The sequence below is a fragment of the Lonchura striata genome, chromosome Z (assembly GCF_046129695.1).
Source record: "Lonchura striata isolate bLonStr1 chromosome Z, bLonStr1.mat, whole genome shotgun sequence".
NCBI lineage: Eukaryota > Metazoa > Chordata > Aves > Passeriformes > Estrildidae > Lonchura > Lonchura striata.
The window spans coordinates 17,210,799-17,235,700 of NC_134642.1; the positions used below are offsets into that span (position 1 = coordinate 17,210,799).

General features: G+C 36.6%; 1 protein-coding gene across 5 annotated transcripts in view; it reads left to right on the plus strand.

Moving 5' to 3' along the window:
* The window catches only part of JAK2 (Janus kinase 2), an 85,096-nt gene that overhangs the window by 54,980 nt on the left and 5,214 nt on the right, over nucleotides 1-24,902 (plus strand). For 4 of the 5 annotated variants that reach the window (XM_021531700.2, XM_021531701.2, XM_021531703.2 and 1 more), the window contains 16 exons: nucleotides 1,695-1,852; nucleotides 2,510-2,621; nucleotides 4,289-4,475; nucleotides 6,588-6,715; nucleotides 7,200-7,334; nucleotides 8,697-8,784; nucleotides 10,806-10,933; nucleotides 11,685-11,823; nucleotides 13,100-13,251; nucleotides 14,281-14,431; nucleotides 14,690-14,826; nucleotides 16,049-16,238; nucleotides 16,736-16,860; nucleotides 19,116-19,288; nucleotides 20,185-20,302; nucleotides 23,618-23,731. In XM_021531700.2, the coding sequence (XP_021387375.1) occupies nucleotides 1,695-1,852; nucleotides 2,510-2,621; nucleotides 4,289-4,475; nucleotides 6,588-6,715; nucleotides 7,200-7,334; nucleotides 8,697-8,784; nucleotides 10,806-10,933; nucleotides 11,685-11,823; nucleotides 13,100-13,251; nucleotides 14,281-14,431; nucleotides 14,690-14,826; nucleotides 16,049-16,238; nucleotides 16,736-16,860; nucleotides 19,116-19,288; nucleotides 20,185-20,302; nucleotides 23,618-23,731 (2,235 nt within the window). Of the gene's footprint in view, nucleotides 1-1,694; nucleotides 1,853-2,509; nucleotides 2,622-4,288; nucleotides 4,476-6,587; nucleotides 6,716-7,199; nucleotides 7,335-8,696; nucleotides 8,785-10,805; nucleotides 10,934-11,684; nucleotides 11,824-13,099; nucleotides 13,252-14,280; nucleotides 14,432-14,689; nucleotides 14,827-16,048; nucleotides 16,239-16,735; nucleotides 16,861-19,115; nucleotides 19,289-20,184; nucleotides 20,303-22,946; nucleotides 23,591-23,617; nucleotides 23,732-24,902 lie in introns of those variants that run through there. The other variant, XM_021531706.2, reaches the window with a different exon arrangement.

The following is a 24,902-nucleotide window of genomic DNA, read 5'->3' on the forward strand; positions in this document are numbered from 1 at the left end:
AGAGACAATGTAATGAAGGGCTTGTGTCAGTCAAGATAAGGATAGATATCACTGACGTATTAACTGTTACAGACAAAACAGAATTGTCTCAGGGAAATTAATTGAATTTGTTTCAGAGTAGGGTAATGGGAATAAAAAAATCCTAAAAACGTATTCCTACCACCCCTCCCTTCTTGATGGGCCAGCTGTATTCCTTATTCTCTACCTCCTTCCCCTCAGCGGTGTACAAGATTGATAATGGGACGTGTGGTCAGTTCATTGCATGTTGTCCTTATCTCTCCCAGCTCATCCCCTGCTCCAGCAAGGGATCCCTCCAATGGTGGGCAGTCCTCCACAAACTTCTCCAGTGCAAATTGCTTCCACAGGATGCAGTTCTTCATGAACTGCTCCAGTGTTGGTGCCTTCCACGAAGTGCAGTTCTCCAGGAACAGGCTGTTCCACAGCTCCATAGTGGCTCATGGGGCCACAAGTCCTGCAACAAGTATGTTTCTGTGTAGGCTTCCCATGGGGTCACAGCCTCCTTGAGGCACATCCCCCTTCTGCGACATGAAGTTCTTCATGGGCTGCAGGGGGATGTCTGCTGCACCATGAACCTCCATGGGCTGCAGAGGCACAGCTGCCTCAACATGGTCCACACCATGGGCCGCAGTTGTTTCCAGGTCCTCTTAAAAAGGAGTTTGAAGACTAAATTTTTGACACTTACTCAAAGACAGCAGCTCTTTTTATCGCTCTCTAGCAAAGGCCTTGCCAAATAATTGTGTTCAGCTAAGTATGTCTCTGGTGTCACAGCCAAACACATACTAAAGCCTGTTCTGCTGTTCTACTGAATGAAATCTAGGGTGACTGAGAAAATGCTTCACTGTTTTTATTTGCAACAATTAATATATTGTTGCAGATGAATGTAATTTTGTCGTGCTTCTATCTGTTAATCACACTGTGCATAAGACCTTTTTCACACCCATTTTCCTTTGACCACACGATTTTTGTCCCTGCTCCTATCCAGTATACCTGTCTTCATAGTAGTCAAAGATAATCTTCTGTCTATGATTCAGCTCAGGATGTCCATTTTTGCTGACTAGTAGCTGAGTTTTCAGGCAGGTACTTTCCTGGAGATTTTTCTTTTCTGCTTGAAGGCAGACATAGAAATCTGTTAAGTGAAGGCTTTCCTTTAGGGAAGGACTGTATTGGCAGTGCAGTAGGTGTCTGCATGCTGACTTGTATCTACTTGTTTTTTCCTTTCAAATGCTCTTTCATATTGGCATTCCTCTGCTGTTTCATCTATTTAGACAAAGCAGGGGAGGTTTTAGGGCAGATTTCATAGAATCATGAAATGGTTGGAGTCAGAGGGACTTTAAAGATCATCTGGATCCAAGATCCCTGCCATGTGCTGGGACATAGTCCATTAGAACAGATTGTTTAAAAGCCTATTCCAGGGATAAGGCATCCACAACTTCTCTGTTTTCTTTGGTTTTGATTTGATCTTGAACACTGAAGGATGCTATCACATTTTGAATGATAACAAGAGGCTAGACCATACAAATATCAGTTAAAAACTGATTTTATTAATGTCTTTAATGTGCACATATATGCATATCTTTTATAACATTAGCATATCCAGGAATTTTTTGTTGCCTATTAAAAATTGAAATTGTCTCTCCCTCCCTGCCCCACATTGTTCTCTGGCAATTGAACAGGAGGCTGAATTTCAGTCATTAAGAGAAGCTCTCTCCTTTGTATCATTAATTGATGGATATTACAGATTAACAGCAGATGCACATCATTATCTCTGTAAAGAAGTAGCACCACCATCAGTCCTTGAAAATATCCAAAGCAACTGTCATGGACCAATTTTGTAAGTATTTTTTTTTTAGTAATATGACAATTGGATATTATTTTTGGAAGATGAGCTTTAGTTGTCTGTGAACTGTAGTAGGCATCTTAAATTTTTTTCTATTGCATTTATGTAACATAAAATGCTTTATATTTTTCCTCTTATATTTCACTTTGTAAAATATAGTGCCTCCTTGACATGTTATAAAAAATAAGTGGAAAGATCATTCCATGATATGGATATAAATAGTGAGTTAGTAAGGCTTATTTAAGAGGAAATTCGTTCTTAGAATAATGAATGTTGTTTTATTTCAGCTCTTTTTTCTTGTTAGCCATTTTTCTGGTTAAGCCTACCTTTTTCACCCACATAAATGTTTTGCTAATTTAAGCTTATTTGTTAGGTAATTTTATTATAGCTTCTTTCACCATGCATGTTGAAAATCATATAATAAGCAGTGGGGAATATACTTTTTTAGCCCTTAATGTTTCTTATTGGAAAAATAATTATGATGGTTTGGTATCAAAAAATTGTAATATGCTGCTCTCTACATAAGCAATCACCCTATATATTGGAAAATAAAGGGCAAAGAGATTAACTTAAAGAAAGCTGTACATATATACATCTTATATCTCTGTATTTTGCAATTATGCCATATTAAACATTTTCTTTTTACTGTAGCATGGACTTTGCTATCAGTAAACTGAAGAAAGCTGGTAATCAGACTGGTTTCTACGTCCTTCGTTGCAGTCCTAAAGATTTTAAAAAATACTTCCTTACCTTTGCTATAGAGGTTTGTATTTTGTCTTAGTGCCTATTTAATTTTTGTTGTGATATAAGAATGAGCCTGAGATGTTTAGTAAATGATTCTGAATTTTCCCTCCAGAATGTTTGTCTAGCATGTATATTCTCTAGCTACTTTTGTCAGATGGGCCAATTTTCAGGGTCTTGTGAGAAACATCAGAGTTGATACAGGATTGCTAATGCACATGCCACATGGCTTGGAGACCAAGACAGGCTGAGGGAAGAGAGTTTATGAGTTCTGGAGATAATGACTGTGATGTTGGGATAAATGTTTGGGAGATGGAGCTGGAGCAATTCAATGGGTTTTCTATTTATTTTAAAGTTTGGGGATTTTTACTTGAGTTTTTCCCCTGGGTTTTCCACATACCTCCTCCCCCCCTCACAAGCAAGGCTTCATTAGATTGAGTGTTCAGGCTTTGACAATCTGACAGTGCCTCCTTCATGGGTTCTTCTGGGTTTGGGTCTTGTCCTCATCCCCAGTACTGGGCCAGCCATAGTATTTGGCAGCTGTTACATCAACACAAATTTCCTGGGTATATCTGTTATTAACTAGAGAGAAAGCCACCCTGGAAATGCATATGGTTCTGAGCGAATCAGATGTACCTCTTCTCTCTGACATTGCAGCTAGTGATAATATAATGATTTATTATTGCTGTTAAATAATTTAGTGATCTTGTTTCAAGAATAGATTTCTCTTTAATTACATTAGCAGACCTACCTTTGCGTTTTTAGCCAGGGAAGGTAATACAAGAATTTTCCTACTGGTATATAGCAAGCTAGCAAGTTTGAGGTAGCAAGCTTCCTGTCAGAGATAGGTACATTTCTGAAAATTACCAAATAATGTGGATATGTAAATGGAGAAATGTTATGTCCAGTCAATGAACTATGTTTGGTAGGGAATTTTGTAGACAAAGAAATCAGTTCATGAACAAACTTAGAGAGGCAAAGTTGAGAGTCAAACCTGTGAGAGAAGACTACCATTGCCTTTAAGTGACTTTGCAGCAACTTTTTTTTCTTTTTCTGGGTCTTGTGCAAGTCGTTGGAAGACTTTTTATATTCAGAATTTGTTGGGACATTTGCTGCAGGATTGAGATTCAGGACCACAGAAGCACTATTAAGGGTTCATCTTGTTTAAAAATGTTTAATGGTATCTTTTCAGGAGTCATTGCAAAAATAATTCAGTGCATATTAAAAATACATGTTAGGAAGTAATTTCTTAGAACTGTTCTGGAGATGACACGAAAGCAGAACTACAGCTGAGATCACCAAATGCCTGCCAAACAAACATGGTGTATAAGCACTTGGGCTATCGCTTCCAACAAAATTTTATTTTGATGTAACCCCATGTCAGGGTGAATAAGCTTTCATTAATAGCTCTGAAGGATTTTTCCTAGGATCCATTATCTGTTTTCTCAGCTCCATCTTTTCAGATTTCATTAACATTTGTTTTTCTCTAGCATTAACATGCTAGTTCCAATGACGGGAGTTAGTCATGTTTTCTCAGAATCCATATTACATAGTGAGAACAAAAAACAAATTATGATCATATTTTCCTGAAGCATCCTTTCTTTAATTAGTAGAGTGCTATACATTAAGATAAGCTTTCAAATATTAAATATTAATCAATTTCATTTTAAATGGAAAAATTTTCTGCAGCGTGACAGTACTACAGATTATAAGCACTGTTTAATTACGAAGAATGAGAATGGAGAATATAATCTTAGTGGAACCAAGAGAAGTTTTAGTAATCTTAAGGATCTCTTGACCTGTTACCAGACAGAAACTGTCCGTTCAGACAGCATAATTTTCCAGTTCGTCAAATGCTGTCCTCCAAAACCAAAAGGTAAGAGAAAGATTATTTCTAAGCAGAAAGTTTTCTATTTTCTAGATTAAAGACTTTAAAATAAGTTAATACTAAATGACTCTCAGGTAGATGCATGATACAAAACTGGGAGGAAGTATTGGTACTGTTGAAGGCAGGGAGGCCCTTTAATGAGACCTCAGAAAATTAGAGAATGGGGCAATCACCAACAATATGAAGTTTCATATGAAGGAAAATGTCAGATTCTGCAGCTGGATGTGCAGACAGACTGGGGAATGAGTTGCTGGAGAACACTGCCATGGAAAGGGGCCTGGAGATCCTGGTCTGTGGCAAGTTGAACACGGTCAGCAGTGCCCTGGCAGCCAGGAGGGCCAGCCGTGTCCTGGGGACATCAGGCACAGCATGGCCAGATGGACAAGGGAGGGGATTGTCCTGCTCTGCTCTGAGCTGGGGCAGCCTCACCTCCAGTGCTGGGGGCAGCTCTGGGTGCCACAGTAAAAGAAATGTAAAACTACTGGAGAATGTCCAAAGGAGGCCCATGACGATGGTGAAGGGTTTGGAGGAGAAGCTGTATGAGGAGTGGCTGAAGTCACTTATTCTGTTCGGCCTGGAGAAGAGGAGAGTGAGGAGACACCTCATTGCAGTTAAAACTTAGTCATGAGGGGAAGGTGAGGGTAAGGCACTGATCTCTTCTATGTGGTGACCAGTGACAGGACCTGAGGGAATGCCCTGAGTCTGTTTCAGGGGAGGTTTAGGTTGGGTATTAGAAAAAGCTTTTTCACCCAGAGGATGGCTGAGCCCTGAAAGAGGCTCCCCAGGGCAGTGGTCACAGTACTAACGTTCAGGAAGTGTTTGGACAATGCTCTCAAGCACGTGGTGTGACTCTTGGGGATGGTCCTCTGCAGGGCTGAGAGTAATCCTTGTGGGCCCCCTCCAGCTCAAAATATTTTGTGGTTCTGTGATACATTTGTGTGGGTTTTTTTTTAATTTTACTAACCTAGTTATGCATCTTCGTCATAGTTTTCAGTCATGGTGTCTGCAAAATTTTGGTGTAAGATAGTCTTCCAGAAGTAATCATGGTAACCAGTTTCATGATTAGAAGCAAAACTGGTTTCTTAATTGCAGTGGATTGTGTGTAGCAGCATTTCTTCTTATGTAAAGTGTTTTCATGTCTTGAGAAGGAAACAGCTACTAAATGAATTATTTATCACTGAAAATACTTCCATAGGTAATGGAACCAATGTCAGTGAATTTCTGTCATTGTTGGTCTTAGCTGAGTTGTGCCAGGTCTGCAGTGTGGTTTCAGCTCCTTGTTAACACTGAAAAACCACACATGAAATAGTGCTTCTCTCTGAGGAGGGGATTTTTCTTGCATTTGCATTTAATTTTTTGCCTATCTTTGATATTAATATCTTTCTCCTTTAGGAAATCTTTAAATATCTGCCCTTCTAAGTAGTACTACATACAGTTAATATTAGTCTTTGTCTCTATCAAAGTTTTTATTTAAAGACAAACTTGCCATATATATAACTTATATAACTTTTACTTCTCTCAAATTTGATTGAAAATAGCCAATGGATTTGAAACCTTAGAAAAGATGTAACAAGTAAATATGTATGCACATTATAAAGAATTTTTAAACATTATTCCATTAAAATCAAAAATTTATATGCATCAGAAGGATACATTATTGAATAAATATTATCATGGATGTGAGCAGATACCCACAAAGAATACTTTTCGGATTTAGTTTTAGTATCAGACTTACTCTACTTTGTATTATAAAAGGAGGTAATTTACATCCCCTTTTCCATCCCAAATTATTATTAAAAATAGTGGAGCAGTTAAAATATGAAAGGAGGTAGGAATATTTTCAGAATGTTTGTCAAAAGTAGAAATACTTAAGAAACATAAAACCCATGAGTGAACCTAAATGATTTTGCTGATTAGAAAATATCAGACTTTGATTTCAGTTAAATAATGTGTGGCTTTTTAAATACACATGCCTCAATGTGATATCCTGTTTGTGTTTAATTAGGAGCCCCTCATTAATAATCCTTCTGAAACTATATTGGTTTAGTTTTATATTTGACAAATTTACTTTGGTTTTCCTTTCTCTCCTTCTTCTCACAGATAAATCAAATCTCCTAGTCTTCAGAAGCAATAGCGTTTCCGATGTGCCTTCATCACCTATGCTACAGAGGCACAATAATGTCAATCAAATGGTCTTTCACAAAATCCGTAATGAGGACTTGATATTCGTAAGTCTGTTTGTTGCATTTTCTACTGCAGATGTTGGGTTTAATAGGCACCAAGTTTTTAAAAAAGTGTATTTAAAAGAATCTTATCTGACTTAGGAGATTTTGCTGTAATCTTTCCTTAGAGTTGTGGAAGAGAATTTATTTTATTCTTCAGTAATGGAAATAGTTATTTTTTTGTAATTAATTGTTTTGACTGCAATAATAGATATTTGGTTCTAGAGATATCTAAATACATATTTAATGGAATTTCTTCCTCTCTAGTTCTTGCAGCAAGTTATTTTCTGAGATTTTTGAGTAATCAATAAAAAAACAAACAAAAATTTATGTTTCTGATACAGTTGCTTCCTTTCCTTCTCAGCTGGACTCTACAGCCAGCACACCTCTAATGACTTGCATATGCTTATGTAGGGGACCATTTCTAAAAATGTTTTTTAAAACAAGCAGAGTTATTTTTTTTTCTGTCTGTATCCTTCCTTCCTTTTAGGAGGAGAGTCTTGGACAGGGCACATTTACTAAGATTTTCAAAGGTGTCAGGAAAGAAGTGGGAGACTATGGCCAGCTCCATCAAACTGAAGTTCTTTTAAAGGTGCTGGATAAAGTGCACAGAAACTACTCTGAGGTTGGTGTGACTGTTGACTTCTATATTACATTTCTCCATGCTATGTTGAGCATTGCTCTTCTTTTCATGAGCATTACCCATTTACTTCATAAATGAGTATTTGTGTGGTAGAGGGTTATATGTTGATCCAAGCTCATGCTTAGACTTGTGACACTGAGAGTATGGATTTGAGACTGGCTTGGGGAAGTATACCTATGTACTTTAATTTCCCTGTTCATACCACCTGTGAGAGAATTCAGAACTACCCACTCAAAACTGGAGAACAGGTCATTTATACAATTAAACTATCAGAGGAGGGGTGGTATGGCCACAGGGTTGTCTAAGCCAGTAAATTCATTATTTACAGACAAGGGACTGTCTACGGAAAAACACATCCTCTGGGTAGACTGTCTTCAGACTTTTCAATAAAATCAGAAGTATTTATGTATGAGAAAAACTTAGCACACATGGATACACCCATAATCACTGAGCCTTCTCACTTTTTGAGTGACTATTTTAGCAGACCTGAAATACTTTTGTGCAAAAACTAATAAAATGGTAGTGTAATCAAACCAAAAACTCTATGTGAGAACTGAATTTTAAAACTTTCACAAGACGTACTATTGTTTATTATATTAATATAACTTTATAATGATGCTTTTGATAACATAGGTAATAAATTTGTATTCTAAAGTATTAATCAGTTACAAAATGTTCAGAGTATAGAAATAAAAATGTATTCACTTAAAGGAAAATGTTGTCATTTTCATTTCACTTTGTTGGGTGAATAATCAGTACACAAGGAAATGTAGGTGGAGATGCCACTGAACAGAATAAAAAAATAAAGCAATAAAATAATTTGAAACTTTCCTGACAAAGTTGGAAAAGGTCTTGAAATAGTGGATGAATTATATAATATTTTTTGTCTTTTAATAATGTGCTACAAAGAGATAAATTGGAAACTGAACAGTGCATTATGGCAGAATAAATTAGAAAGTGAATAGTGTATGATGAATTTGCTTTCAATTTACCTAGGTAATTGAAACTGAGAAAAAAAGATTATTTTAAAATGTTAAGATATATTTGCTGGCAGAGAAAAAGAGGTTGCTAACCTATCTGGAATGTGTACTACCAGTTATTTAGAAAAAGAAAATTTGGAAAAAACCTCCACAACAAAAAAACCGAAGCAAAACCCAACCAAGCAAGAAACAGTTGCCAAACACAAACCAACAATAAACAATATAAAATATGTTACATAGGGTCTTTGCAAAGAGACAGTTGAAATAAATTTTTTAAATTATTTTAGTAAATTTATCGGAACTCTGGGGCTTTGTTTTTACTGATATATTTTCTTTGTTGATTTCTCCCTCTCCTTCCAAAAAGTCCTTTTTTGAAGCAGCAAGTATGATGAGCCAGCTTTCTTACAAACATTTGGTCTTAAATTATGGAGTCTGTGTTTGTGGAGAAGAGAGTAAGTAGAAATTAATTATTTTTTTACGAATTTTTATACTTCTGAATTAGAGTTTGACATTGGTTTTGGCTAAAAATGGGAAAAAACAAACAAAACAACTGAAGTTCAATACCAGCTGGACAGATAGTACGTGTTCATGCTGCAGCAGTAGTAGCATTGGTATCTAAGAGCTAGTTAATAATAAAAACAAAGAAAAGGGAAAAATTGTTTAATGTACAATCAGTGTGAATAGTAGACTCTGTAGATGACTCAGTCATGTCTGTTCTATTTGAGATCAGTTTTGCTGCACCTCTGGAATGAGATTTTGAAGTGCCAGAAAAATTGCAGCCTTACATTGTATCAGCAGTGGGTAGCCAGAAAGGGAGGTACTGTGCTACCCAGAAAAATCTTCATTTACTGTGATTAGAAATAGACATTGCGACCGTTTTCCACGCGTGCTGATTTCATGAGCACAAATATAACTTTGGGAAATTTGGCTTAGAGATCCAATTTTGAAAACATGAGGTCTTGGTAATTCAACAAACACACTACAAAATTTTAGCAGCAGTAAAACCTTTGCATTGTCTGCAAAAGTTGAATGTCTTACAGCTTTGTAACTATGTATTAATAAGATTTTTTTAAGAACACTTGAAATGCCATTTATACCATCTTGAAATGAAGTCTTAATTTTGGATTGTTGTCATATGCTAATGTGTCTTCAAATATGACTGCTGACTCTCACTTCAACTGTTTTTCTTCTTCATTCGGTCTTTAGGCTGAAATATGAGTTTATCCAAAACCCTTTTTTTTCTGTGATTAGAAATTTGTATGAAAGGAAGCATTTTATAATTGTATGAGCATATTATGTAGGTGGTTACCTTTATTAGTGAGAGAATTTCCAAAAGAGATGGTGGATTCAGTAATCAGAATGTACCTCTGTAATCAGAAATGATCTCTCACAGGAGGGTGGAAAAGGCACAGCATTATATTTGCCAAGAACTTGTGCCGGAACTTCTGCCAAAACAACCACGTTAAGTTTTCTGTATTTTATTCATTGTACCAAACACAGGGACGATACAGAAAATTTCAGGTAGCTCATGTTTGTAATTGAAAAGAAATTGTTGCAAGAGGTATATGGTTACTTATTTCACCTTTAGATCATATCTGTCCTCTAGAAATTATTCTCTTTCTGAAGGCAAGAGACTTACTACAATTTAGGGAGAGGCAGTTAGTAAAAAATAGGAAGAGCAGCTATTATTGATTCTGTTTTTTACACAGATGTACCTGATGTACAAAAATAAAAATTGTTTTGCATAATTGCAAAAAAGAAAAAGTATTTGCTGTCTCTTTTGTTAAAAAAATATGTTTATTTGTTGCAACCAGATATAGTACTAGTAGTTTCAATGTGAACGTCTTGCAGCTGAGGGCAAGGGTTCAGTCATTTGATTTGAAATCATTGTGTTGAAAGTGATGAAGACAGCAGTTCTTGTTTCTGGAGTTATGTGCTAGATGGCTGCAGGAAGGCATATGTCATACACATATACACAATTTTAGGGCAAATACTTGTTTGTTTTCAAGCGAAGTGTCTTTGTCAATAAAGCATTGCATTTTCCAGTGAGAATATAGATGGTAAACAACTATGAAGTGAATGACTTGAATATTACTCAACTCACCACATTGATAGTGCTGTACACTACTATGCTTCATCAGCAGTTACATTATTGTGCCTTTCAGATGAGGGTGGAAAAATCCTCGCTGGATTTTGCCTGATCTGTAAAAGATTAAGTCTAAATAATTAACCTTAAAAGATTAAATCTAGTAACTATGTCTTTGAGAAGAAATTAGGTGAACTTTCACATTCTGAGGAAGTGTGAAGAACATAGAGTATGTGTGGCAGTAGTCAGGTATACCACAGAAGTTGAAATTTATAGTTAGATCACCAACAAGGTATCAAAAGAAGAGTAGTACTAAGGTCATTAATCTGTCCTGAAATTTTATTATTGTTGGTTTTAATTGTTACTCTTTTTATCATTATGAATCAGACATCCTTGTACAAGAATATGTAAAATTTGGATCCTTGGACACATATTTGAAAAAGAACAAAAATGTTATCAATATCTTGTGGAAGCTGGAAGTAGCCAAACAGTTGGCATTAGCCATGCATTTTCTGGTAAGTGGTTCAGTTTTGTTAAGGGTAGAATTCAAGTGATTCTGACTCGTGTGTGTAGAAAGGCTGAGCTATTACCTGAATTCTTGAAAATCTGGAGGGTTTTGATAATGGATTGGCCATATACTAGCTATTTAGTAGATATCCAGAGACCTTGTATCTTCCATGAAGCATAGTTGAATGTCCATTATTTTTTTTAATTCTTTATTTTTTAGCATGAAATATAAACACTTCTGCAGTAATGCTTCCCCCCCCCCCCCCCCACCCCACACAAATTAGTCCTTTCTTCCCACCTCAGCTCATGATGCTGAACATAAACTGGTAGTGTTAATACTTAGCACTGGGAGAAGAAAGCACTGTACTGTTTGCTCTTCTAGTGCATTCTTCTTGGGCATTAGGTCTCAACCTTACAGTCTTTCCAGTTAGATATAGAGGTCATTATTCAAGACAGGATATGTGACTAGGTAAGTCTTACCTTTAACAGAATTTAAATATTCTTACATTAATTTTAAGTGGATGGATGACTATTCTTCTGAATTAAAAAGTGTCAAATTGTTTCAGACTTTAGGTAAATAAGAAAAATTTGCTGAAAACTGTAAGTTTGAGAGAAACTGTAAGTTTGAGAAAGCTGAAGTTTGATCAACTTAATCTGTAACCGTTATTTTATTTGCCGATGTTTCCCTCATTCCGTACAGTATATGTTTTTAAATATCTCTTCAACAGTAAGACTTTTTTGGTCCAATTCTGTTTACAGGAGGATAAAGGTCTTGTTCATGGGAATGTCTGTGCTAAAAACATCTTGCTTATCAGAGAAGAAGACAGGAAGTCTGGAAACCTCCCATTTATAAAGCTGAGTGATCCTGGCATCAGTATTACAGTTTTGCCAAGAGATAGTAAGTCTTTGCATCAACTTTCTTGCTCAGTACTTCTGACTTGAAAAATAAGTTTGGGGGTGTGGTTTTTTTTTTTTTTGACCACCAGGTAACCTAATTATGTTGTAGTAAGTTCCTTCATCTGTGTGTTATTTTATAGTTATCCCTACAATCCTAGCCAAGCAGTTTTGAGTGTCTCTTGTAAATAGCAAATAACTACAGGAAATAAAGCCACAATTCTCCACTGTGTGAGCTTTTTTTCTTTGCTGTTCTCATTTTCAACCCTTTTTCATTTGTAGTACTATTGTTATATTACATTGTAAATATACAATATAGTTGGTTACATTTGCAGATGGCTGCTGAACTTAAGTGTCTTGTAATTGATCAAGTCTTTTATACCTTGCAAGAACTTTCAGAACTGAAACCAAATGCACTTTTGAAAATGCTGACTGGTAACTTCAGTGCATTTCTTGGTGAATACCTAGAGCCACTTGATGTTAAAAATACTGGGTTATCATCCACTCTTAAGACTTCCAATGCTTTATAGCAAATACTAATAGAATGGAATTAGTTGATTAGTGATATGTTAATTTTTCAAGTGTGTCCACTTAGTATTCCTTTTATACTCTTTCTTCTTAATGAAAACACTTCTTACTTGGTACTTTTTATCAATGTCTAAAGAAATAATGTATCTAACAGCTTATACATTATGCAGTGTTTGCCAGTAAACTATTTTAATTTTCCTTGTTTTAATGTGAAGCTTACATTATTCTTATGAGATCTCATTTTAAGGAGCTCTAAATTCAAATCAGTACAATCCCATATTTTAACTTGTTACTACAGTCAGTAGCAATAGCTTAAAAATCACATAGTTAAAATTCCTTCTTGTGGTGCCTTTTGCTGTGCCATAATACGCCAACCACTAGCAAAGTACTTTTTACTCTTTAATGTCTTAGTTCTTTGTGATAGCTATTGAGTCCTGGTAAGATTGGGGGAAATAGAAATCACAATAAAAATGTAACATGGAAATGATATTAAGGCAATTTTATACCTTTAGGCTTATTTTACAACAAAACAAATGGACCTCCTCTCTGATTCACAAATATTATTTGAATTTTTATCCATGTTCTATACTGTTATTTTCTTGGTGGGAAAAAATACTTGGAAAAGTATTATTACTACATTGCAATGAAATATCTGTTTATATTAAAGTAATTTTTACCAAATCAAATATGTTAGGCAATTTTCTGGTATGGTTATTCATCCTAACAAGTTTCCTTGGTGTGACCACACACAGTTCTTCTGGAGAGAATACCCTGGGTTCCTCCTGAATGTATTGAGAATCCCAAACAACTAAGCCTAGCTACAGACAAGTGGAGTTTTGGTACCACTTTGTGGGAAATCTGCAGTGGAGGAGACAAACCCCTGAGTGCACTAGATTCTTCAAGAGTAAGTATTACTGGGTCTGCAGTCATAACAGTTCTTTGAACACTTCTAATTTAGAACATCTGCTATTGCAACCACATCAGCATGTAACACTGGTGTGGTCTATGACCACTGTAGGAAAAAGACATATTTGCTTGTAGGTAATAACCAGAAGAAATGGTTTGAAGTTTGTTTTTATGTTGTTTATTTTGATTTTTAGGGGGACAAAGTACAGAATTGTCATTACTATCTAGTTCATACTTTTGTTGCTTTGTTGCAGCAGTGTATCACTTTAAACAAAAAGCATTCCCAACAGTGTGCATGGATTTTAGTTAGTATTCTTGTAATTGAACATCTCAGATACAGTAGTACTTTGTGTGTTGCAACAATTCTACTATTTTAGCTAAACCAGTAATGTTAACTTTTATCTCAGGTACGGGCAGGAGATGGAGGAGAAACATATTCTGTAAAAATTTTAATTTATACGTCTTTGCTTCTTTGGAAGCAAAAAGAATACTTTACTATGCCACAAAAGTACTGGTAGTATTATTTTTGTAAAGGTACTGTAACCTCCCCATAAAGCTTGATTTTATTTCTCAGGTATTTTAATCAACCCTTACAATAATCTCCAAGGTTTACCTAGACCTAGCTTATAGATACCTAAGTATTTCAGAAGTTGCTCTACATTCTTTCATAATTCTCACAGAGCTTTTCACAGCTGTGAGTTCAGCCAGTTCACAGGTCAGTAGAATTTTCTACTGGACCTATACAGCTGAGGATTGATGAAATTGCCAATAAAGGAGACACTATTTTTCTCATCTTTCTCTATTAATCTTATCTTCTACTTCTTCAGTAATTGGCTGGAAATTTTTGAACTGATCACTCTAAATTATACCAGCCTTGCCTTAGATGAAAATCGGTGAGATGGACACTTGATGAGATACCAAGTCTAGGTTTAGTGTTGTAATTTTTGGCTACTATGGGGAGAATGTTAAGGCTACTGCAACTCTTCATGGTTGTAAAATGTAAAATTACTTACCTGTTTAATTCCAGAAACTACAGTTTTATGAAGACAGGCACCAGCTTCCTGCCCCGAACTGGACAGAACTTGCAAACCTCATAAACAACTGCATGGATTATGAGCCAGATTTCAGGCCTTCTTTTAGAGCAATTATTCGTGATTTGAACAGTTTGTTCACTCCGGGTGAGTTTGCAATACAACAGGATTAAAAAGAATTCTGATTCTTATTGATTCACTTTTTTAGTAGGTTTTTGAAATACATCATTGTATTTGACTGCAAATTACTATATAGAAATAAAGGTGGCTGTCAATATTCTCCTGAGCTTTAAGTATGACAAACAAAAGTAGAAAATGCCATGATTGTAATAAGGTTCTTCCTTTTCTTGTTCACTACTCTGTGCCTTCTGTTCCCTTTCTTCTCTTCTTCCTTCTACCTCTCAGATTACGAGCTATTGACAGAAAGTGATATGTTACCAAATATGAGAATTGGAGCACTTGGATTTTCTGGCGCTTTTGAAGATCGGGACCCAACACAATTTGAAGAAAGACATCTTAAGTTTTTGCAGCAACTTGGCAAGGTAATACGTTTCAAAATTCTGAATAGGAATAACTATGGTTATCAGTTATCCTTTGATGACCCCATATACATTATTTACAGTGAAACTTCTGTTTTAGAAGTTAATAATTTCGGTCATATCTGATCAACACGTGCTTCTAGCTCTTTTTTTCACTTTCACAGTATTCTTAGAAGAAAATTAGTTAACCTTCACAATTAATCCAGTCACACCAAAAGGCTAAGTACTTTTAAGTAATGCAGAGCTGCCTGACATAAACTTTAGATAGATAGATAGATAGATAGATACATACATACATACATACATACACACATACACTTGATAATTCAGTTAACAACACTTTGGAGCAGTCTTGTGCAGAACTAGTGGAATTGGGGGTTTTGTGCATATTCTGAGAAATCTGAATATACAGCCACTACATTCAGAAGGAATATATATGTCTTTAAGATACATGTAGGCCTTGAACTTTTTTGTTTTAGAAATCAGGATTTGGTTACTAGTTTTGTAGGTCATTGCAGCCTGGGTGTGTGAAAGCAGACCTAGACAGATGACCAAGTACAGCTGGCCAATCTTCACCAAGTACTATTTTTCTAGAATGGTTCTTTGCTGTTTTATTTGGTTTTTACCAGTATTCCTTTGGCTTCAAGTACTGAAGCAGCCTGAATGTGAAGTAGCAGAAGTACTTCTGTTTGCAGATGGTTGGTTGTTGACTGTGATAACATAGCACTGGGAGAACAGCAGAGTGGTAGGTGATAGCTGCATAAAGGAAGACAAAAGACAATTAAATTAAGAGAGAGACAAAGCCAGAACATTGAAACAAATTGGAGAGGAGCCAAAAAAAAAAAACCAGAACACAATTAAGAAGTAAGACAAAGGGATTTATGCAAGTTCAAGAAATGGATTATGCCAGTGGAAGTGGAAATTTGTGAAAGGAGAGAAAATAGATGGACATCACCCTCTTTCCTTGTCCTCGTTTCCTGTTCTGTTTGCTTGCTTTCATGGAATATTTTCCTTTTTCAGCTGTTATCCTCGGTCCTGCACTTTTTCTCTCTGGGAAGTTTTGTGGCCTTTCATTTAAATAATTAATCACATCACTTTAATCCTTAGTACTGTGAGCACTGAACAAAAACTACACTCTACATGTACAAACATGTACACTAGGAAACACAAAGACAAAGGATGTAGACTTGTTTTTAATTCCCAAGTGTTTCCTTTTGTGTCCTAGGGAAATTTTGGCAGCGTTGAGATGTGCCGGTATGACCCACTGCAGGATAATACTGGGGAGGTGGTTGCTGTGAAAAAGCTGCAACATAGCACAGAAGAGCACCTTAGGGACTTTGAAAGAGAAATTGAAATACTTAAATCACTGCAGCATGATAACATCGTTAAATACAAAGGAGTATGCTACAGTGCAGGTATGTGCTATATTGAATACACCTCAATATGCATACTGAGAAATTCAGAGAGGTAAGTGTTGATGAAAGTCACTGACTTGTAGTACATTTACCAGGACTAAGAGAGTACAAAACAAAGGAAGTTTTTTGAAAGATGGTAACATTGGTAACAAGTTAATGTCACCATTTTGAGTTTCATCTTGACATAGACTTCTCGTTTGCCTTAGCAAAAGTAGCTGAAGTATTGATGAGATGATGTTGATTAGTGATATGTTAATTTTTCAAGTGTATCCACATTATTGTTGCATTTCAGTAAGTGGCATTTTCTGAGGAAATGCAGTTCATTAGTATATGAAAAATTGCATAATGATGTATAGATCATAAATTAATATTTTTGTATTGAGTGCATTTTGTATTATGGCTACTGGTAGAGTTACTAAAATACTTACATTAAAGAGCTCATCTTTGGAAAATTACAGAAATAATTACATTTGTATTTTTTGTTATTGCTGTAAAAGGACGAAGGAATCTAAGATTAATTATGGAATACTTACCATATGGAAGTTTACGTGATTATCTGCAGAAACACAAGGAGAGGCTGGACCACAAGAAGCTTTTACTGTATGCATCTCAGATATGCAAGGTAGGACATTTCAAATTATATACATATTTCAATGAAGTTTTGTCTCCTCCACTGCAGATCTCCCACAAAGTGGTACCAAAACTCCATTTTGACCTTTGCTGGCTGTGCAAATTCGGTAGAAATCTTTGGGAAAGGAGCTGTATTCAGAAACTACAAATAAAAAAGGACCTTTGTGTGTGTGTACATACACATACATAAAAGAACTTTGAAAATACTACAGGTCTTTAGGAGGGTGAGAAATCAAAATAGCAGATGAGATGATTCTTTCTGAAGTACCAAGTACCAACCAATAGAAAGGGAGCTAAAATATGCATCCTGCAGAGACTAAAGTGGGAAAACATCCTGCTTTGATAATGACAAACCATGGGGACAGACATTATGAAAATGTGGGAAATCTGCACAGAGCTTGCTCTTAAAGAAATGTCTTCACTTCTAAGAAAAGCAAAATCTACAAGTTACAGTGTATGTGTCTTGCTAGTGTAGTTGCTGTACGATCTGCAAAGTAGAGGTTATATCAATTGCTATAAGATTTCTCTAATCTGTGGTATTCTGATACTCCAAAACAATGTAATTATAGACATAGTGAGTACCTGATATTGTGAAAATGGAACCTGAACGCTTTTTCTTCGTTTAGCTGATCATGTCACACTTTTCAGCTGGTTATGCTTTTCTTGCAGTGTTTGCTCTTACAGCATCTCACTTATCTTTCTGCTTTTCATTTCTGTCAGTCTGTAATCCTGGAGGGTTTTGATCACAAACTTTTCTACCTCTGCCATGCTGTTCTCCACTGAAGTGTATGACAGAAATGAAGGCACACTCATTACCTGAGGGTTAAGATGAATATGTTTGGTTGTTTACTGTATTTCCATTCCTTGCTACTACTATACTGGGAAAGGGTTTTCCTTCTCTTAATGTTCAAAGTGTTTCTGATGCCCTTGCCGATGAGCCCAGTTTTAAAGACAGAAACATTTTAAATTACATTTAAGCTCTGTTGTTAGACTAGTGCCACAGGATTGTGATACCCACTTAGAATTTTCATTATTTCAATTAAAGATCTGTCTTAGGTGTTTTGCAGGCTAACAGAAAAGTTACTATCAAACTTTATCGCTGTTTTCAGAATAATACACTGTAGTAAGAAAAAGCGGTAGCATTTTCATAGGGTAATTGTACCAGAAATACAGAAGCTTCAGTGTGAAGAAGTTAGGTTTGGTATTTATGGCAGTGAATAAGATGGCAATGAGGAATGTGGCATTTTTGAACAGTTTTGGAATGAGCTGTGAGAGAACAGCTATGCCACCCAATGGTACTGGGAGGTACTAGAATCTGAGAGAAAGATTGTACTTTGTAGCCAAACTCTGAGGTTTCTCACATTAAAAAAAAATATAGAGAAAGAAGCAAGCCTTTTGGCATGACTAATAATAATGTACTTTTTAGAACTTTTGTGATCACCAGTGCTATTTGTGAAATTTAACTTTTCCATTGTGTTAAAAGGGTGATATGCTTGCTTATAAAACTATGAAACTGATAACTTGCTTGGTGATTCCTTTCACATATGAGTTGGGTATCTCTTGACATTGTGCAGCATCACTTTCAGTCGTTCATTCATTGCTGTGTAAGGAAGAACTTCTTGTTTTAGTAATGCCACTACACACGCTGGCTTCTTCCAAATTTAATTGTTAGTGAAAGTAATGAGGTGCACTGATAAGAAGGGATCATCAGCAACAAAAGACAACATTGCTTCAGACCAATGTTTTGTTACAGCAATCTGTGGAAATATAACAATAAGCAGAACTCTATTGGACTTATTGTCCATACAAAAGATATACAAGGCACACAGTTGGGAATACAGTGAATAATTGTCAAATTCAAGGAATCATAATACAAAATTTCGTGGAAAGAATTGGGAAAGCAGATGCAGAAAATGAGGAAAAAAGTGTAAATCTTCTCATGTGCTCTGGATTGTGCAGCTTAGCCCGATTTTTTTTTCCATCTGCATATCACCAGCCAACTATATTTGGGCACAGAAAGGACCAATAGCATTTATCCAGCTACATAATCAAAAAAATACTTGGCTCTGACAGGTGCTCAGCCTGTCTCTCTCCAGTTAAAGAGAAGTCCCTGAGCTTAACTCCTCAGAGAAGACAAAGCTGGTTTTGGTTTTAACTTTGAGGTTAATTCATCCTCTTAGGGAAAGTGCAGCTATGTAGTGGTAAAAATAAGTCTTTTCTTGTTCTGTTTGTAACCTCTATATCTAGGGCATGGAGTATCTGGGTACAAAAAGATACGTTCACCGGGATCTGGCAACAAGAAATATCTTGGTAGAGAATGAGAACAGAGTTAAAATTGGTGATTTTGGATTGACAAAAGTCTTGCCACAAGACAAAGAATACTACAAAGTGAAAGAACCTGGTGAAAGTCCTATATTTTGGTAAGTCGTCTTTTGGTATGTGGAATCATGGCATGTTTTCAGTTTTTGCCATTTCAGCCAGTTCATTTTGCATGTTGTGGAATTCTTACTTGCAAGCTGCACAACAGTTTTCCAGCATTGTGAAAGTCACTTGCATGATACTTTACAAAGAAGCACCTAGGACTTTTTAACATATTTAAAAAAAAAAAAGAAAAAAAAAAAAAGAAAAAAACCCAAAACAAAAATCCCAAAAAATACTTATTTAAAGGAAATAGCATCCAATTGAAAACATTTTCAGAGATTAAGGAGGTCTAAAATGGCCTGTTTGCCTGGATGCTTTCACATTTTTAGGCATTCTAGTTCCCTAAGCACTGGTCATTCATGTCTTCCAGCTGCGATCTGTTGGATATACTCCAAGAGAAAATGCCATTCCATACATGCAATTTTAGTCTGTATTTTAAGTTTGACTCAGGCACTGTTTACCTAAAGAATAAATAATACAAAATGGCATCTTAGTAGATGTTATTGGAGATGTGCAGTTTAGTTCCAAAAGTGCCTGCAACACAGTTCACTGAAAGTGATGGAAGCCTATAATTGTCTTTCTTTGCAGGTCTTATCACATCAAATTCTTGTTTACTTGCATTACAAATAAGAAATGTATCTCCAACCTTATTGGAAAAAAAATCAAACGTGGTTATAGTTATCACCAACTGTGATTGTTTAAAGTGGATTTGGTTTCCAAAACCAATTGAGTAGTTAGTAGTTGAAGGTACCAACAGGAAATGAGAACATGTTAATATCAATGAATAAAGAACACTTACTCATGAAAAAGAAATCTGTCTTACTAAAACAAATGTTTTCAAAATCAAAATGGCACATGTTGCAGAGAGCAATTTTCCTTGTACTTTGTGTTGCAGGTACGCTCCAGAATCTCTGACAGAGAGCAAATTTTCGGTGGCCTCAGATGTGTGGAGCTTTGGTGTGGTCTTGTATGAACTTTTCACCTATATTGACAAAAGCAAAAGCCCACCAGCTGTAAGTATACAGTTAATGAATCTCAGAGCATTTGTTTATTTATGTTTTCTAGATTGTCATGTATCTTAACAGGTTAATGTTTTATGATCCTTTTCTGGAGATACCTTAGTGTTTATGAGACAGCATCAAGTCTGAAGCAGTAACTAAAAGGTACTGGTATCAAGCCATAAGAAAGAAGATCTAAAAATTACTTCATAGTCTGTGCATATCTTATCTTCTGGAACTCTGTAACTTCTGTTTGAAAAAGATTTTAAAATTTCTTGTTATAGGTTATTCTTTCCCAACCTTCGTGGAGAGTTGTCCCAGATGCAACCAGTCCATTGCATGACCTTTATTTTTAATGTTGTTCCAAATTTAAGGCTGACCCAAACACATACGTAGAAATTAAGTTAACTTAAATAAGGAGCTTAAGGTATTTTATATTAGCAGAACCCAAGTTAGTAAGTTAGCAGAGTTCAAGAAAGAAAAGGAGTGGCTCTTTGCAGACTGTTGACAGGTGTGTTTAAAGACAAATTTACAGTTAGTGGAGAAAGATACTGTTATCCTCCAACTGAAAATAAGATACATGATTTTATTTTCACCTAGCAGTAACCATGGGCATAACAGAGGAGAGTTCAGGCTTCTGTATTTACTGGAGCTGGCCTCTCCCTTGGCCAGACTGTCAGTCCTGTGACTGTGATTCTGAGATGCTGAATAGTGATGATAGGCAAAAATGCTCTTGGGGGATACCTCTGTACTAGCCTCTTAGTAATTCCATACAATGAGCTATCAGAGGTATCAAGGAAGAGCTCAGGGCAGCTCTTCCAGCGTAAGAACATTTATGTTGCAGACACCTAGAGTTCTTCAGAAGGGTTGTGAAATGAAGTGATGAGTAAGTTGTAGGAGCACAGGTGGAATATTCTTTCAATTAATCAATTCTACACATGCATTCTCCCCTTCATCAGGTTGGTTATCCTACTGGTATGCATCAAGAAAAGGTAATTGGGTAAATTTAACCAAAGTGGTCTGTTCAACTCTCATACTCTTTATAGTTATACATTGTTTTTAAAACCCAGCCATTTGCACATTCAACCAGTGGGTGTTTGATACCTTCATGTCAAGGATCATTAAAGAAATTCTGAAGCACTGGAGGAAAAAAAAATGTCCTTTATGTTGTGCTTAGAAATTTATTTCAGTTAATAACACATCCTCATTTACTTTTGATGTCTGGCATTCTCAGTGCAGTTTTAATCTGCTTTTTGGGTTATCTAAGCCATTTTGCTGACTTTAATGATACTAATTTTTCTGCTGTGTCATTACTGATTAGTCCTGCTAAACATTTTTTATACATCAGCATGATATCCATTTTCTATTTGGCATTTTTCAAAGCATTAAGTTATTTTAATGTTCCAGAGAGCTCTTTAGAATCAGCTGTGAGTTTAATCCTTTTAAAACTAATTAATCACAGAAGCATAGAATGTTATGTGTTCCCTTTAAGGAAGGGACCTTAAAGACCATCTAGTCCCAGTTCCCCCCTGCCATGGACAGGGACACCTCCCACTAGATGAGGTTACTCAGAGCCCTGTCCAGCCCAGCCTTGAACACCCCCAGGGATGAGGCAGCCACATCTTCTCTAGGCAGTTTGTTCCAGTGTCTCATTACCCTCACAGTAAAGAATTTCTTCCTAATATGCAGCCTTTGTTTCTCCCTTTCAGTTTGTACCCATTACTCCTTGTTCTATCACTGCAGTTCCTGATTAAGGGTCCCTCTCCACCTTTGCTGCAGGCCCCCTTCAGATCCTGGAAGTTGCTGTGAAGTCTCCATGCAACTTTCTCTTCTCCAGACAGAACAGACCCAACTCCCTTAGTCTGTCCTCATAAGAAAATGCTCCAGTCCTCTTATCAACCTCATGCCCTTCCCTGGAGTTGCTCCAACAGTTCCATGTTTCTCCTATGCTGGGACCCCAGAGCTGATGCAGCACTGCAGGTGGGGTCTCAGCAGAGCAGAGGGGCCCTGCTGCTTTGGATGCAGCCCAGGACACATTTGGCTTTTCTGGCTGTGAGTGCCCATGGCTGGGTTATGTGGAGTTTTGCATCAGCCATCACCCCCAAGTCCTTCTCCACAGGGCTGCTTTCCATCACGTCCCCTCCCAGCCCGCAGGTGTGTCCAGGACTGCCATGACCCATGTGCAGAACATTTTGTTTCTCCTCTCTGAACGCCATGAGGTTTGCCTGGCCCACCTCCCAAGCCTGTCCAGTCCCTCAGGATGGCATCCCTTCCTTGCAGGGTGTTGGCTGCACCACGCAGGCTGTGCTCGGTGACCGTGCTGAGGGGCACTCAGTCCCGCTGTCCACGTCACCTGCAGAGATATTGAACAGTTTCTGCCCTCAGGGACAGCACCCTCCACTGCTCTCCCCATGGACAGCGAGCCATGGACCACAACTCTGAGCACAGTCTTCCAGCCAGTTCTTTATCCACTGAGTCCCTCAAACCCATGTCTCTCCCATTTAGAGACAAGAATGTCATGTGGAACAGTGTCAAACTTTGCATAAGTCCAGGTAGCTCCATCATAGAAAGTCACTAGATTTCTCAGGCAAAAATGTATGCCCTTAGTAAAGCCATGTTGTCTGTTTTCAGTCACTTCTTTGTTTTCCATATGCCTTAGCATGATGTGCGGGAGAATTGGCTCCATGATCTTACCTGGCAGAGGTGAGACTGACTAGCTTGTGCTTCATTGTGTCTTTCACTTTCCTCTTTTCAAAAATCTGGGTTATCTTTCCTTTTTTCCAATCATCACAAACTTCACCTTAACAACTTCATCTGCCAGCTCCCTCAGGATCTTTGAATAAATTTCATCAGGTCCTACAGACCTTCTGCACAATCAGTTTCTTTAGATGGTTGTGAACATGAACTTCTCCTAGTGGTCTTAGGGTCTTCACTCTCTCTCTCCTTCCATCTACCTTTCTCAACTTGGGCTGTGTGCCTGGAGCACTTGCCTTTGAGGTCTTAGGCATAGAAGTAATTGAAAACCTTAGACTTCTCTTTATCCAGGCTAGTCAAATCATCAGATGATGATCAAAATTTTTTAAATTTTCACTTAGTGCTTTACATTGTGTATGTATCATTTCATTCTATTCAATATCATTATTCCATTTTACACACAAAAATCTGTAATGACTGATTTATTCTCTGGATATGTAACTTACAATTTCATCATTGTTTTGTACTATGCAATTTATTCTTATTATTCTTATAAATAATTTTTGCTTGCTAAGAATATTGCAGCATCTTTTTCTCCTCTAAAGATTATATATTACAATTGCCCTTTTGTTTCAGGAATTCATGCGCATGATTGGCAATGATAAACAAGGCCAGATGATTGTATTTCATTTGATAGAGCTTTTGAAGAATAATGGACGACTGCCGAGACCAGATGGATGCCCTGATGAGGTGAAGTACTGTGTTAAAATATTACTCTAGTGTAAAGGGTGCTCAGTTAGAGGGAGTACCTGTAATTGCAAAACTTGTATTTTGTTCTGCTTGGACCACTAAAGTATTAATTCAAGTGGAATGGCTGTGCTGTTATTTTATCAGTTCCATGATGAGTGTAATATTTTTTTTCCTGATTCTTTAGCTTGTACTGCCTCTGGAGCACAGACTGTAGTCTTGCTGGATATATGAAGTGGGACTGCTAAAACTGACTGCTGTATTTGGGCACTCACACTTCTATTTCAAAAACATACATGAATTAAGGCAACAATATTAGTATTTAGAACTTGCTCTGTATAAGTCCCAGTAGGGATTCTTATTCAAAGCTGTAACTTTGGATTCTTTTGCAATCTGTAATATTCAGCAAAAAATCTTAATGTACACCTAAAGTTTTTCACATTTAATTCCAGGATTTAATGAGCTTCATATCTTGGTTATTGCCTTTCTGTTACTGTTCCCTTCTCAAGTGGGAAGGCTCATATTCATAATGTATATTATTCACCATCAAGCGTTTTCAACATACTGTAGGCACAGTTAAGTATATTAATCAGATTAGAATCAATCAGATTAGAATCAGGGTCTTCAAATTTATATTCATGTTCCTTGTAGATACAAAAGTATAGCTGTAAAGCTTCCTCAGAATACATAAATTAAGTTAGCATTCTTTTGGTTTTACTTATATACTAGATGCTTTAAAAAATACTTTCATACCACTCCTAAGCCTTGTAGTATTCTATTCTTCAGAGCAGGGTGCACAAAGCCTGGTTCAGTCAAACTGACCTGCTTGGGCTGTGTAGGTGAATCAGTAGTTAAAAAAAAAACAGAAGGAAAATAGTTATGAGTTGTTGTTTTTTACATATGTAACTGCCAGCTCAGATTAATTGCTGCATCCCTTTAAAATCAAGCACACAATAAGTCAAGAAATAATCCATTTAAAACTGGTGAAAGAAAACATCTGGGTCAAGTGGTCTAATAGAGGAGAAAGAAGGAATGGTACAAGTGAGGCAGGAAGCCACAGAGGAAGAAAAAAATTTATAGAGTGGAAAGAGAAGTCTTTGAAGAACCTTTCTTGTACTTTATGTACCAGTATAGCAACTGTCGAATTGCAAAGGTTTGGGTTTTTGTAGATAAC